Source organism: Procambarus clarkii, chromosome 74, assembly GCF_040958095.1.
Source record: "Procambarus clarkii isolate CNS0578487 chromosome 74, FALCON_Pclarkii_2.0, whole genome shotgun sequence".
Classification (NCBI taxonomy): Eukaryota; Metazoa; Arthropoda; class Malacostraca; order Decapoda; family Cambaridae; genus Procambarus; species Procambarus clarkii.
The window spans coordinates 7,658,349-7,674,881 of NC_091223.1; the positions used below are offsets into that span (position 1 = coordinate 7,658,349).

Consider the following 16,533-nt stretch of genomic DNA (forward strand, 5'->3'; position numbering starts at 1 on the left):
GCCGCTCGGACGTTTACAGCTTTCGCTGCCATGTTTGGTGACGTTTTGGACTCTTTTCGAGCACGAGGATTTGGGGGGGGGGGGGTCACACAGGTTCCTGGCCACCCGTTCTTTTGTGAGCATGTCTGCTCCTGTGCATTCTAGTGTTGCTTTGGGATGCAGGTTGCTGCACGTTGTCTCGACTTGAGCGTTGCGGAGTTTGTGGTGGCCGCCTCTAAGGATATGGGGATCCGCCCTTCCGTTTCCTTCTCTTTGGGTATGAAGCTCCAGGGAGCGGTAGGGGCTCCCCACAGAAAACCAGCGTTGAAAGTAATGAAACGCCATTTTCTGGATAATCCCCGGAGGCTCCCTGGCAACCCTCCCTCCCACCGGTTGGCGATTTTTTCCCGTTGCTTGAAGCCTAGCTTCTGAACTGGTGCTAGGCAGCCGGTGCGGTGAAATCTGGGGCCCCTCCTCCCCCTCTCAAAGCGGGGAGGACTGTGCAGACGAGCGTCGCAGCAATAAAATGTGATGTTTGCTTATTTCAGTACGATTGTAGAGAGTTTCTACCTCTCTGTTTTTTTTTTTTTTTTTTTTAGTTTCTTACCATGTGGGGTTTGTTTTGTTATGCCTGCCTTTCTGGGAGCCTAACCCCAATCAATGACAGATAAGGAAAACCCCCAACCACATGGGGGTTTTCCAGGGCCATTGCTCCATGAAACCTCTCTGAAGGGGCCAGGTTCTGCCACTGGTCCCTGGTAGGTCTGAACTTCATAGCTAATGTCCCAGTCTAATATAACATACATTAGCCCGATAAGCTCCTGGGAGCCTCCAATGCTCACCCAGAAAATGGGTTTTCATTACATTCAATGCTGGTATTTAACAGTAAACTATACTGAAATCCTATATTCTAATTTGATGAAAATGAAGATCATATGCAATTCTGACAGAATAATAACACCATATGAACAATTGGTAATAGTTTATATTTTTTATTCTGATTTTAAAATATGAGGTTTTCTATATTAAATTTTAAAATTAGTTTTCATTCTCTTGTTTTTCAAGGTACGTTGTGATCATTTAGACAAAGTTGGAGCATTTGCCTAGTAGATTATGAAAAAAAAAAAAAAAATGGAAAGTGTTTGTGCAAGTTTTAAAAACTTGAGTTATGTCAAATCGTATTTGTACGTTTTGCTCGGTTTAAATGTTAACAGCAAGGGTCGTTACGTTGATGGCTCCTTAACAATTGCCTCCAAATTTACTGCTGAAATCTTTATCACTCTTAACTTACCTAACAAACTTCAAGATCACACACAGCCTGCCCAACTAACCCTAAAATAACCTAGACCTCCCAGATAATGTCTAACTTTCCCAATTGACTTGCAGGACTCCCCTAACTTTCTCGGGTCACTGATGTCAATGATCCTAAAACGTGGAAGTGATCCATCTGGTTACAAGAAGGCATTCATGAATCCACTAAGATCCGCTACGGCATTCGTCGATAAGGTATATGAATTGTTACTTATGAGAGAGAGAGAGAGAGAGAGAATGAAAGAGAGAGAGAATGAGATCTAGTTCTACATATTTAGTTTTCTCCAAGGAGTGCCTGACCAACCGGGCTGTTGTGAGTTCGTGGGCCTACGGGCCGCTCCAAGCAACAGCCGGGTGGACCAAGCTCTCACAAGTCAAGCCTGGCCTATGGCTGGGCTTGGTGAGTAGAAGAACTCCCAGAACCCAATCAAGCAGGTATATTAACCCTTAATCTGTGCAACACTTCATATGATGTGTTGAATAACATACGCAAAATTGCGCAGTACTGCACAAGATCTGAATGGTCAGCAGGTATGGGGGGGCCCCCATACGCTACGCACGGGCTAAAGTAAACAGCTGCCATTTTGAAAAACAATCCAGCTCCGCCACCAACACATGGGAGACCTCAGTTACCCAACAGTCACCATGGCGAGCGCAAGGCCAAATGCCTCTCTGGAACGCACCATGCAGTCATTGACTCAAAATCAAATAACTAGTGAATTATTTTCTGATGGTGAGAAAAGTGATATTGATGACTCTGACATTGATAAAGACTATGCACAGATGACCGATGATAGTAGCATGGAGAGTGAGTTTGAGATACAACCTACTCCTATGGAGAGGCCTACACACTCACCAGTTCCTCCTCGCCCAGTGTCTATACTAATTTGCTTACGACCACACAGTTCTTGTACTTATTTAGAGTATGAAATATTTTGGGTGACTAGTCAGAGGAAGGTGACTCTTTTTCTGGTTTTAGTGAAGTTGACTCAGATTTCCACGCCTGTCGCTAGTGCCAGTGGTGTTACTAAGCCAGATTTTGTCACGTCAGCAGTGTCTCGCCCAGCCAAGCGCAGCAGCATGGCACCATGTGGAGACAATGAGGAACAAGGGCCCTCATGTTCACATGATTTTATCTCCTCTTCAGTTGGCGCCCGTACTTTGTACTTTGCGTAGACAGGCTTCAGCTCCTTGTCCACGGTGTGCAAGGATTCCTCGCCGTGGTGCTGCTGTTTTGTCTCGCAGCTCACCCGGTGTACTTGTGTGAAGTGATGGTGATGATTTTTTCCCTCTAATTCCTGTCTTTGACAATAAAGACGTTGGGATTACAGACTTTTCCCTGATACTAGTGAGGACTTGTGTGAAATGAGCTATTTTACTGCATTTTTTTATGAGCCGCTCATGGGACATATTGTACAAAAAACAAACATGAGTTAACAGATTTTTCACGATTACAGCATTGGAAAAACACTACTGTAGGTGAAATGTATGTTTGTTGGCACTATGTATGTTGATGAAACATTGTGTAAAACAAGTTATCTCAGATTATTGGAGCAAAAACCAGACTGTTCCAACAGCTTTGTTCGGGAAATATATGTCTTAAGACAGGTTTCAGTTACTTCTCAGGTGTCTTCATTTTGCAAGTAATGAAGACCAGACAGAGGATGATAGACTTTGGAGAGTCAGGCACGTTATGAATGAACTGATTGGAAAGTTCAGAGATTTCTACATACCAGCACAGAAGCTGGTGATTGACGAATCCCTTGTGCTTCTTAAAGAATGTCTTGACTTCAAGCAGTATATTCCCTCCAAACTCAACAGATTTGGATTGAAATTTCTATGTTCTCTGTGACTGTGAAACAGAATTTGTGTTACACATGATTCTCTATTATCCTAGCGCTGTAGACATTCCCGGTAAAGACCAACATGGTTTCTCAAGTAGTGAGGTGAAGACACCGATGGCACCCATGGCAGAACAAGGGCCACAGATAACTATTATACAAGTCCCTTACTAACTAGATTCTTGATTAAAAATAGAACTTGAGTGTGTGGCACAGTAAAGGCAAGAAGATGGGAAATGCCAGTGTTTGACAATAATCTTGAAGTTCGTGACTGCCAGCTAAGAAAAAGTGATCAAATACTCTCAGTTAGGTGGAAAGACAGGAGAGAAGTAAACATGCTGAGAACTGTTCACGATAGTACAATGGTGAACAGTGGCAAGGTGAACCGAGCAATGAAACAACCAGTATATAAACCAGGTTGTGTTCTTGACTATAATATCAACATGCGTTTGGTTGATAAATGTGACATGATGGTGGGCACTGTCTAGTGTGTACAGAAAACATTGAAGTGGACGAAAAAAAGCTCTTTTCCATCATGTTGACTTACTTCTCAGGTGTCTTCATTTTGCAAGTAATGAAGACCAGACAGAGGATGATAGACTTTGGAGAGTCAGGCACGTTATGAATGAACTGATTGGAAAGTTCAGAGTTCAGCCTGCTGAACAGTTTCAATATGTTTCTGGTAAAACAGGTCGTAAACCAACTTTCCGTACATTTAGTTTCACAGTTGTGACACAGTTGCTAACAAAGTTTGGTAAAGACATTCCAGACATACAAAGACCCATTATGAACCCAGTATTGCACCATGCTGCTACACCCAGGCTCACTTACAAGGAGGCCTCTCAAATACACATACTAAAATATTTGCCACCAGCTGGAAAGCGTGCAATAGGCCAATGTGATTGCAAAGTTTGTAGAACCACACAAATATGAGAACAGAAACGTAAACTGGTGCAAACATGGTGTGAAGTATGTGCCGTCCTATTGTATGCTGTCAACTGCTTCAACGACTACAACTGTATCAAAAACTTCTAAATGTGCAATAATGTTGCTAAAACCTGTAAATAATGAGTGAATGTATGTATATATATTGATTACAAATTTGAATACACATTATATATGGCGTAATTGAAAACATTTGTGTGTGCATAATTGTGACACTAAAATTCAGGTGTATATTGAATGAATGCAACTTGTATTATAATTCAACATCAAGTAACATTATATGCAACACAATTAGTGAAAATAAAATTGTAATAAAATACGCCTAGACACTGTAAGTAATGCAGCGAAAATAAATTTGTGGCAACTCTGGCTGCTTGAAGACCGCGTGTGACGCTTCCTGGACGCACCTTGCATGAGCGATCATGCAGTGTGATGTTATCGTTCATATTGTCGGCTCATTTACGTCATTGGTAAGTACAATTATTTTTTTTTTTAGCTTTCTCGTGGTCAGGGAACACAAATTAACAGGTTTATAAGAATTTTTTTTATGTGCCTGTGGGTGTCAAAGGCCAAATAGCCCAGAGCAGCTTGCGAGTTAATGTGATATATTAATGAGAAAATAAGTAGGAGCTTGCACACTGACTACTCCCAAGCACACGCCTTAATCCAGTGGATCACGATATGCTTAAAATTAATGTAACGTGGCATTCAACTGAGTCCTCTAGAGGTTCTGAGGCATCCAGCGCTACCAAACAAATGCTTCACACATTACTGACACACACACTGATGTGGTGCACGAGTTTTATCTCCTAATACTCTCTTCAAATGCACAAAGAAATCACATTGATGTGATGTATCAATACAAAAATCAGTAGGACCCAGTAGGAGGATTTGAACCTGTGAGTTGAAAGCAAAGCCAAATGACTCTTGACCCTCTTTGGAAAACTGCAATCTATGCAAATGAGTCAACTCTGCAGTTGTATATTTACTTTAACATTTTGACAAAGCTCTTATCTATATGGACATACTAATTACCTCTAAAAATGGATTAAAGACTATCTACTAATGTCTCATTAAGACATTTTTCATAAGTAATCTTTCATGCTACCCCGCACAGCTGAGTCTCAGATGTGCAGTAAACCACCGCTGGCGTCAACTATCAGGCCTTTGATATAGCCAATTTTTCTCTCATGTTCTTCACCAGATGTACACCTCTCTGGAAACACTCATAGAAAAAGATGGTTGGGACCAGGTGATGGAGAGCTTCTGGAGAAGTACCATCATCGCCGCCCAAAATTACACTAAGGAGTCTCCCATCCACGATGTGAACTTTGAAGTTATATTTCAAAATGAAGAATACCTGGCGGAGCTGGTCCTCCAGCTGATGGCCTCCTTCTGATGCAGAACTGATCTTTATGTAGAATTCGACATTTATTTGACAGTTATGCCTCAATTTCACAACGTCCCTGCTAGCAAACATCTTCAACAATATTCAAATTTAATATAAATAAAGAGTAACATACCAAAAATCTGTCAGCTGGTGATCAATCACGTAGAATTATCTTACTAATTCATTATCATTGTATCCTCCTTAGTAAAACTGACATTTTTAGTGATACAAATTGTTGTTTCTTTCCCATTGCCACTGACAATAATGAGATACGGGGCTAAGAAAATAAAAGGATTACTTTTGGGGTATGGCAACTTGAAGGCAGTCACAAAAGTTTATTTTGCTAACCTTAGATGGTATCGATCCTCCAAAAATATTTTGTTTCCTGAGGGGAAGCCCCTACGGCTCCCTGGAGCTTATCGGGCTAATGTATATTTTATTACACCGGGACATTAGCTATGGAGTTCAGACCCACCAGGGAACATTAGCCAGAACCTGGCCGCTTCAGAGAAGTTTCAGGGAGCAATGGCCCTGGAACCACCCCGCCCCTGTGATTGCGGGTTTTCCTCATCTGCCATCGACTGGGGTTAGGCACCCAGAAAGGTAGGCAAACAAAAACCCCACATGGTAAGAAACTAACAACTAAAACCGAACAGAGAGGTAGAACTCCCTACAATCCCAATGAAACAAGCAAACAAGCAAACGTCATACACTACTGCCATGTCGCTCGTCCACGCAACCCTCCCCTCCCAGATAGGGGGAGGGGGGGGCGGATTTCACCACGCCGGCTGCAAAGCACTTTAATTCGTACCCTAATGTCATCCGGGGACAGACTCTTCGCCGGCCTCAGTTTCATAGGTGAGTTTCATGTTTGCCTTCATGGCGCTCACTGCTGTGTTTTTGTGTTGTGCGGTGGCCAGGTGTTCCTCATCAGTACCGGGGCTGCATGCGCTTAGGGGCTTCCTTTCCTAAGCGCCCTGTGAGTAGTGCCCCTGCGTGACAGGGTTATCATCCCTGGAGCGTTCAGGAACCATTCCCGTAGAGGTTCTTGCTGCGCGGCATTTGCCTCGCCCTTGGGGCCAGATGGGGCTTGGGTCCCTTGTTTGTCCTTGGGTAGGGACTGGTATTGTGCTGGTTAGGGCGTCAAGGTGTTGCGTGACTTGCCACCTACGCGGCGACCGATTCCTGTTGCCTCTGGGGACGGTGTACTTTTGCGGGTTTTTTGTTTTTATTTTCATTTGCCTGGTGGGGGTCTACCTAGTGTGGCTGTAGTGTTTGGTGGCTCTCTGCTAGGTCCCCCTGTGACTGTACTTATCGCAGGGGTTTTCAGTGTTGCATCTACCCCTTGTTAGCTAGGGTGTTAGCCGGTTAGCAACTCCTTGCCCAGGCTTCCCGTAGCATTCAGCCTACGGGCCCTGGAAAACCCCTGTCGGGGCTTCGTGGATTATTGGATGTATCATCCTGGTTCCATCCCATCTTGTGCGGGTTTATTGTTGCTGTGCCCTTGTCTCAGGGTGACAGTCACCACGTTTACCTCCGTCATGCTGCCTGCTGGGTCACTGACACCTTGACCAGGAGTCTTGCGAGTTCTGTTCTCTGCTTGTTTTCCAGTGCTATTCTGATGTCCTTACTGTTAAGAGTACAGGCGGCATCCGCGTTGCAAGCTCAGTTTAGGTTGCTGCAGCGCGCTAGGTTGGTTTCCCACCCGGATGTACCAAGGCCGCCGCGTTTTGGTTAGGTGCTCTTCGCCCCTTTCCCTGCTTGATCCCGACTCTTGACCGTCTGTGGGTTTTGAGGTCGGGGCGGGGTTTAGTTGGGGCCGAGATTTGGGCGGTTTCGGTGACTGCCCCGTTCGTGTTGGGAACTGAGGTTTTCGAGGCTGTTCCTCCTGCCAAGGCTTCCGGGTCTGACCAGTGACCCTTTCTTTGCTGCCTTTCCCCTGGACTCTTCCTTTTCTTCCCAGCAATACCCAGCAATAATTACATTTTCCTGTGTGGCCGTGGCAAGTACTGCCTCTGCTTCTATACGTCTAGGGGGCTTGTAGACATTGTACATGAGGAGCTCAATATTAGCCATACTCACTGTTACTGCTAATACTCTATCCCCACATAGGGGCTGGTGGCTGACTGGACAGCACGCTGGACGCGTTATTCTGTGGTCCTGGGTTCGATTCCCGGCGCCGGCAAGAAACAATGGGCAGTGTTTCTTTCATCCCTGATGTCCCTGTTACCTAACATTAAATAGGTACCTGGGAGCTAGTCAGCTGTCACGGGCTGCTTCCTAGGATATGTGTGTGTGTGTGGTGTGGAAAAAATAGAGTAGTAGTAACGGTTGATTGATTGACAGTTGAGAGGTGGGCTGAAAGAGCAGATCTCAACCCCTGTAAGCACAACTAGGTGAATACATGAAACTGGGTCTATTTTCTTGTTGGGTATGACTATTGTCATATGTATGGTATGACTTCTGACTAGGGTCATTAACCCTCTGTCTCCCCTGTTCATGCGGTATAACATAATGCTGATATCCAGCTAATCTGAAGGATTTCGTTGCTGGGAAAAAAAAGAGTTTCTTCTAATACGATTATATCTGCTTTCGTGCTGATTGCAACCTCCTGAAGAATGTGGTTTTTACTTCCAAGACCTTGAATGTTTCACTGAAGTATTTGTAATGGCCAGACGACGGTCTCGGTTGGTGTTGCCTGTTCTGGTAGAACTCCTCTTCGGAATCGACCTCTATATTCTCCACCTCGCAAGTCGTGTCGGTGCAAATCGGACTGCACTGATTGCTCATTGTCAACCCCTGCATTGTTGGAATATGTTCATAATTGTGGTCCATCTCTTTGTTCCTGGTATTCCTGCATATCAGACTGCATTGATTGCTCGTGGCCGTTTCTTGTGTTGTCGGATTTTGTGCATCTCTCCCATCCAGTATTTCATTGTTAATGATGTTGCATATCGGGCTGCATTGATTGTTGGTGCCCGCCTCTTGTGTTGTTGGAAGCTGTGCATCTCTGCTGTTCAATATTTCTTTGTTGGTGTTGTTGTATATCAGACTGCATTGGCTGTTGATGTCTGTCTCTTTATGTTGTAAGATTCTGTTGATCTTGGGTGGTCACTATTAAGACAGAATTCCGAGTGATTGCACTTATTTGGAGTTTTCAAATACGATTTTTCTATACAGGAAATATGCAAATTTATGAAAACAGTGATTGGTCAGATTTGGCCCAAATCCCTCTGCTGTTATCAAAATACGATGCCTATTGGAAATATGACTCTGGCGTTATTTCTGAGCGGCATTTAGAGTGATTACACGTATTTCGAATTGTAAATTGCGACATTTTATGCAGAAAATATGCGAATCAGTGAAAATGGTGATTGGTCAGATTTCCCCAAATCTCCCGGCAGTATTCAGATCGATGCCAATCAGAAATATAACTTTTTAGCGTTATTTCTGAGCGGAATTCAGGGTGATTGCACATATCAGAGTCAGGGCGCAGTCAGTATCAGAGAGAGGGGTGTTAACTGGAGTTCCAATTGTCCTAATACTGAAAATAGAAGGTGTAGTGAGTGAACTGGTGCTAGTGAGGGAGCTATGTGGATATCTGAGAGCAGAGTTGGGAGAACAACTTCAAGGAAAGCAAATGAGGAGAGCAGCAGTAGAAAGTCTTCGCCTTGGAATGTCCAGTGGCGTCTGCTGCTTTGGATGTTCACTATTATACTCTTAGAGAAAATATTGACATAGTAGCACATCAGGAAACTGGGGATAGGGATTGTAGCATTCTGAGGCTAAATGGCTATACAGGTTTTCACTTATATGCACTTATAATCCGCTATAATTAGCGGAGTCTCATGTTATGTCAAAAGTATCATACCTGCTGAGATAACTGGAATACCTCAGAGATATAGAGGTATTGAAGGTATTAGTTTCCGAATACAATTACAAGACCGAATTTCATTAATCTGTACATCTCTGATTGCTCCCTTGATTTAAGATAAGATTCCTTCTTCTCCGAAAATTCATTTGTGGTAGGGGATTTTAATGCCAGAACATCCAGCTTTAGGATCAAGGGGGTAAAGCAAATAGGAATGGTTGCAGATGATACTAGTTTTTGCAGGAACATGAAGATGTTCAACTGCTAGGCGAGCCCCCCTCTCTTAATCATCTACGAGGAGGGAGATTAGATTATGCTTGTTTGATAAATGCTGAGGGCATAGAGAGGGAATTGGTTTACTATGGATGAAATGCTAAGTGATCCTTTTGCATTACAAATACTGCTTGTACTAGACAAAAAGAATGCCTGCCTTCAGAGGAAAAGGTTAGAGTTTATGAAGGAGAATTAAGGGGTCTGTTGGTCATATTAAGTCTTGGTATGATACTTATAAGCCAGTTTTCGGCAGAAGAAGTTTATGAAGATCTAATTAAGGAGGTAGATGTATTTAATGTGACATTAAGCAAAAGACTATCTAGTATAAAAAAAAAGCATCCCCCCAGAAAAGAAAATTATACACAGGACAAGATGCTTAAGGGATGGACATTAACAATGAGAAGAGCTGACAGGGATTGGAATAGGAATGGTAGGACTGAGGAAGGGAAGAATGCTTTACTGGCAGTTGCTAGGCTGTGTGGGGAGAAGAGAAAGGAAATTAGTAGCAAGTATTGGCAGGAATTTGCAGAGAAAGTTGGGAGTAACAGAAACTTGAAGGAAATCTGGTAAGACGTATATAAAGTAAAGGGTAAAAAGCATAATTTTGTTGCACATCCTGACCCCGCAAGGAATTGCAAAAAGTCTCGTAGATAAATGGGCGGAAGCTGCCAAAATTAGTTCATTATCCGTTATAACGAGAGAGTCATTAGATTCTTGGAAAGATCTAAGAAAGGCTTTTATATACAGCAGGTAACAGTGGTGATGTCACTTGCACAGGTATTACCAGAGATGAACTAATAATGGCGATTAAAGTTGGGAATCTACCGCCCCTGGGGAGTATGAAGTAACATATACTTAATGAACTTACCATTATGAAAAAAGCCTACTGTTAGAACCTCTTTAATATTAGTTATAAAGAGGGCAGTATTCCTAGTAAATGGAAAAAAAGCTATGATCATCCGTATCCCTAAAGCCAATAGAGAGTACAGACCTATGTACTAAACCTCATGTTCTTGTAAAATGATGAAGAGGATAATTTTAAATAGACTTTTATATATAATAGGTGATCAGCTGTCTAATAATTTGTTCGGATTCCTCAGAGGCAAAAGTTCCTCTGACTGAATTATTAAATGTGTAGCTAATAATAATGATTACTATAAAAAAATTATTGATTTACAAGGAGCTTTTGATAAGGTCAACAAAGAGGTTATCTTATATGAACTAGCTGGTCTTAGTGTTAACGGGAGATTATTGCGCTGGATAGGGGATTATCTTAATGAAAGGAAGGCTCAGATGTGGTATGAAGTTTGTATGTCAGGTGTGAGATCTTTTGAACTCGGCACACCTCAGGGAGGAGTGTTGAGTCCCACCCTGTTTAATATATTAATGAATAAGATAGCATCTGAGAGTTACTCAAAAAGGGGTAACTCCGATCATATATGCCGATGATATTTTGTTTCAGGGCAAAGATATTTCAAAGGTTCAAACAGTGTTGGATAATTTCGGAAATCTGTGTCACCATATGAGACTGGTGGTTAGTGAAGACAAAACTAAGTTTGAATATAGAAGTCGGAGGCCCATTATATTGAAAATAACGGTAAAAATATAGAGTTCTATATTCTATCGGAGATATAGTCCGAGAGGTTCGGACTATATCCGATCCTATCTTAGTGACAGACAACAATGTGTAGCCATCAATGATACAACCTCTTCCACTCTACCAATAATCGTTGTAGTGCCACAGGGCAGCATCTAGGACCTCTTCTATTTTTTATACATATCAATGATCTGCCTAATGTCTCTAATATTCTTAACCTATCCCTGGAAACACAAACCGAAACTGTCTCTATTTTCCGCTTGTTACAACTTGTAATAAAGTTGTAACATCTTGGCTTAACGTGTTTATGACGTATTAGAACGTTGTTAAAACTTGGTATATTGGTTGTTATAACTGGTTAGGTGTTAAACCATGTTCGAACGTTGTACCAACGTCATAGTTTCGGTGTGTGTTTGGCGGGATACTGTTTGCTGATGATACTACCCTCATCTATTCATACCCCAAATCACATACACTAAACAATGTTGTGAATAATGAATTAAAAAAAGTCCACTTATGGATGTCAACTAACAAACTAACACTAAACATAAAAAAAGACCTACTACATTTTATTTGGAAGCAAATCATCGAATGCAATTCAGCTACAGATAGACAACATTAACCTCAGTAATAAAAATGATGGAAAGTTTCTTGGGCCTATTCCTAGACAAGAGACTCAACTTCAGCACCCACATTGAACACATAACTAAGAAAGTCTCTAAAACAGTTGTATACTCTCCAAACTCAGATATTATGTTCCTAACTCTGCTCTCCTCTCACTATATTATGACTAATCTATTCCTATCTTAATTATGGTATCTGTGCATGGGGGTCAACCACTGCAAACCACCTCAAGCCCATCATTACTCAGCAAAAATCTGCTATCAGAATTATATCAAACTCTGCTTTCAGGCAACACTCAGCTCCCTTGTTTAAATCCCTTAACATACTAAATATTAACTCCCTCCACACATTCTCTTGTGTCAACTACATTTATAAAACTCTGTTCTTAATGCAAACCAAGCTCTGAAACTCTCCCTGGACAGATGTAATAGGACCCATTATCACCACACCAGAAACAAATATCTCATTTATATCCCCAGAGTCAAATTTTATCTGTGTAAACACTCTATGAAAATAGATTTTCAGGGACCTAGTCTATGGAACTCATTCCCTAGTGAATTGAAAAGCTGTCAAACTTTACCTCATTCAAAAACAAACACAAAAAGTACCTTGTGACGGTAACGCGTTGGTGTTCGGCTGTTTCAAAAGCTAGGGGTATGGCCTCGTCACATAAAGAAAAAAAAAGAAAAAAGCTGGAACTTTCGTCTGTGGTAAGGTAATGGGAAGACACACAAAACACAAGTAAATTTAACAATGAAATTTTAATTACGTTAGAAAAGCAAAACATGAATAAAATTGGACATAAAAATTGTAACACATAAATCAATCAAACAAAATAATAAGAATAATCACTGGCAAATGAAAAGTTACGTTAAGAAAGACAAGTGAGTAATAGCAAAGTAAATTATATTAGTGCAGGAATAATGGCTTCAAGCTGCCACCTCCCTTAGTACAACGTAAGCCAAGGCTTAGTCTACCAATGAGACGTGTTAACTTGTGTGGAGCACGATATATTCTGCCTTGCTTAGGTCGCGGTGGCCCAGACATCAGCTCGTGTGGCGGGTGGTGGGGCAGGTGCGACGGGCACCAGCCAATCAGCGACAGGCAGGCGATGGACAAGCAGTTTGCCGGTTCACGGTGGTGGAGGCGAGCAGGTGTGCCGGTGTTGGATACGTTTTGCTCTCTGGGCAAAACTTGTTGTTGTACTTGTTGGATATATCTTCTATGTTAGTTGTTACTGGGACGTAGTTTGGAGGGAAGAGCAGGCTCAATCTCTCTTGAAAGAGATTATCGTCACAACTCTCCCCCGAAGCCTGCGGTTCTGGAAGAAGTACGTCGTTATGTGGTGGAGTAATAGGTGGAGTCGCTTCTACTTCATAAACTCTGGAGAGGGCATCGGCTATGATGTTGTCAGAACCCTTGATATAGCGGATCTCCAGGTTGAAATCTTGTAAATACAAAGCCCATCGTAGAAGACGCTGGTTAGTGAATTGGGCTTGATGTAAGAAGCGGAGAGGGTTGTGGTCTGAGAAGATGGTGGTAGACCTGGCACATTGTAGGTACGGAGCGAAGTGTTGGAGATTCAGGACGATGGATAGCAGCTCCTTTTCAATAGTGCTGTAGTTCCTCTGGTGTGGTTTCAATTTGTAGGCTGACAGGTAGAACCTCCTTGCCTCGTTGCTGCATCAGGACACCACCAACGCCGGTACCACTGGCGTCGACATGAAGGACGAAAGGCTTGGTGATATCTGGCGAGGCGAGAATGGGAATTAGAACAGAGGAGACTTTGAGTTGTTCGAAAGCAACGGTTTGCTGCATGGTCCACTTATACCGTTGCTTGGGACTGGTTAATAGGATTAGAGGTGTGGCGACTGTACTGAAATTTCTCACAAACCTACGGTAGTAGGAGGCAAGACCAAGGAAGCGCAGGAGTTGCTTCCTGGTGGTAGGCTGTGGATAATGTTGGATGGCTTGAGTGTGTGAGTTTAACGGAGCTAGGCTGCCACTCCCAATAACATGACCCAGATACACACTTTACCTTTCGCGAAGGTGGACTTGCCCAGGTTAATGGTGAGGCCGGCTGTCAGGAGCTTGGCGAACAGACGGTCGCAGCTGGAGCAGATGTTCACTCCAGGTGTTAGATGCTACGACGATATCATCCAAGTAGGCGTATGTGTTATCCAAGCCCTGGATGACACGGTTGACAGCTCTCTGAAAGGTGGCCGGGGCATTACATAGTCCGAAAGGAAGGCGTTCATATCTGAAAAGTCCAAAAGGAGTGATAAAGGCAGATATTTCTTTAGCTCGCTCCGTTAACCACACTTGATAATACCCCTTAAGCAAGTCCACTTGGGACAAGTACTGGGCATTACCAATGGCGTCAAGAATGTCATCTATCCTTGGCAAGGGGTAAGCATCCTTGACTGTCACGTTATTCAACTTACGATAGTCAGTACATAGCCTAACCTTACCTTGGAGTTTTGGCACCAAGATACAGGGTGAGGCCCAGGGGGACTCACAAGGTGTAGCCAGTCCATGATCCAAGAGGTACTGCACCTCAGCACGCATGACTTCCTTCTTGCTAGGGCTGATTCGGTAGAAGGGTTGACGAATCGGCCGGGTGTCAGGGAACAGTTGGATGTCGTGCTGGGGTAACATTACACTCTTGGGGGTCATCTCGGAACAACTCTTGATGTTCTCTGAAGATCTGGACGAGAGGTGCACTATGATTATCCTGAAAAGTAGTTGAGAAGATCATTAAGGATTTCTGAATTAGAAAGCGCTGACTCCTTGTCAGTGCTTGTTACGGACCCGAGCCCAACGTCCGAGCACGGAACAGTGACGACCACGCCATCTGTGGGTCAGCTCCCGAAACCCCCTCCAAATGGACGGCGCCATCAAGTAAGGACAGGAAATACCAGCCACAAGGGCTAGTTTCCCGTCCTGATCAGCTCATAACACAGCCGCTGCTGACCTCTGGTGAGGTGGAGCTTAGACAGCAACGCCATCTATGGAGTGGATAGGTGGGCATTTGGGTCTGAGCCGGTAAGTGACATGTCCTAGAGTGTCCCTAGAACTGATGACGTGTCCTTATTACAGAGTCGACCTGGGACTGCTGTAATGGAAGTTGAGTCAGTCTACTCAAGGCAGCCGTCTTGTCTCCAAGTGTTTGCTGCAGCAGCTGTGAGTCGCCCCCGGATGAACACTGTGGTGTTACCCTGCCTGTTACGTGGCAGTTGAGGGATTGTCATACCCGGGACTGACTGGTGGAGACGCTTAACCACTGGGTGGTGTGGAAAGGAGAGTGACCTGTGGGATCACACGAGGCTCCTGACTAGGGCTCGCGACCTTAGTATCGATCGTGGTGTGGCCTAACCAGCGCTGCTGACTGGAACCTACCAGCTACCGGCTGGACTTGTGGTTGATGGCCTCCACGACGGTGCCCCCAGTGGAACTGTGATTTGGCTGGCCTGTGGCCAGGGTAGACTCAAGAGAATCGAAGGATTCGCCGTGAGGCCACAAGAGGACCAAGAGCTTAGCACCGTGAACGTCCAGAGTCTTCAGAGGAAGACTACGTTGTGTATAATAGTGTTTATAACCCCCCCCCCCTCGTGTAATCATTTATATAGTATTTATGGTGATGGTAATAATTATAGTATTAAGTTTTTGCCTTTATTTCCCTTCCCCTTTAATTTACTTGCGTTACGGATCACATCCCTTGAAAGCTACTATTAGCTTTGGGCCGGATACCCTACCTCTAACAACATCAGAGTAAGAACCCGGTTGCGACCCGAGAGGCCGTAACAGTGCTTTCGGGAGGAGAAGCAGGGAAGGTCTCACTGTGGATGTATGGTTCTGTAAAAGTAGAGTAGTTTAACATGACAATGGGAGGAGTACCATTATATAGCTTCAGGAGGTTGACGTGGCACAGCTGGGTCTTCCGCCGCCTATCTGGGAGTCTCTAGAACGTAGTTATGGTTGTTTCTGCACTCCTTGATGCGGTAGGGTCCTGAAAACCTGTTTTGTAAAGGAGAACCTGGGATAGGGAAGTACGCTAAGACGAAGTCTCCCGGCTTAAATTTTCTTACTTGCTGGTCTGGTCGTAATGAGTCTTCATCCTCTCCTGTGGCTTTCAATAGAATTATCATGGGCAAAACTGTGGACTCTCTCTAGAATGTGTTGAAGGTTTTGAAGAAACTGGGGCACATTCTGATGCTCACTGAAGGTGGCATCTCGTAGAGTCTTTGAAAGCCTTGAAGGGAGTACGGCACTTACGGCCGTAGAGCATCTCATAAGGAGATACTCCTAGGGACTCATTGGGAAGACTTCTATAAATGTGCATTATCAGATCTATTTGCTTATCCCAATCCTTAGAGGTTTCACTACAAAACTTTTTCAGGAGTGCTTTGATAGTCTGATGACTACGCTCAAGAGAACCCTGTGAAGCAGGATGATAGGGGCTGGACAATACCTGTTTGATGTTGAACTCCTCCAGTGTCCTTTTGAAAAGATCACTGGTGAAGTTGGTACCACAGTCGCTCTGAATCTCCCTGGGAAATCCATACTGGGTGAAGATCTTCAATAAGTGATTCACAACCGTAGCAGCCGTAATGTTCTTCACTGGAACTGCTATGGGAAATCTGGTGGTAGGACACAGGATGGTTAAGATATAGGCGTTACCTGAACTGGTCCGAGGTAAAGG

General features: G+C 43.6%; 1 protein-coding gene across 8 annotated transcripts in view; it reads left to right on the top strand.

Moving 5' to 3' along the window:
- LOC123767304 (uncharacterized) overlaps nucleotides 1–16,533 on the top strand; it is a 166,605-nt gene that overhangs the window by 80,403 nt on the left and 69,669 nt on the right. For 3 of the 8 annotated variants that reach the window (XM_069312910.1, XM_069312909.1, XM_045756869.2), the window contains one exon: nucleotides 1,366–1,485. In XM_069312910.1, coding sequence (XP_069169011.1) covers nucleotides 1,366–1,485 — 120 coding nt within the window. Of the gene's footprint in view, nucleotides 1–1,365; nucleotides 1,486–4,456; nucleotides 4,508–5,280; nucleotides 5,699–14,930; nucleotides 15,499–16,533 lie in introns of those variants that run through there. The other 5 variants (XM_069312911.1, XM_045756868.2, XM_069312912.1 and 2 more) reach the window with 5 other exon arrangements.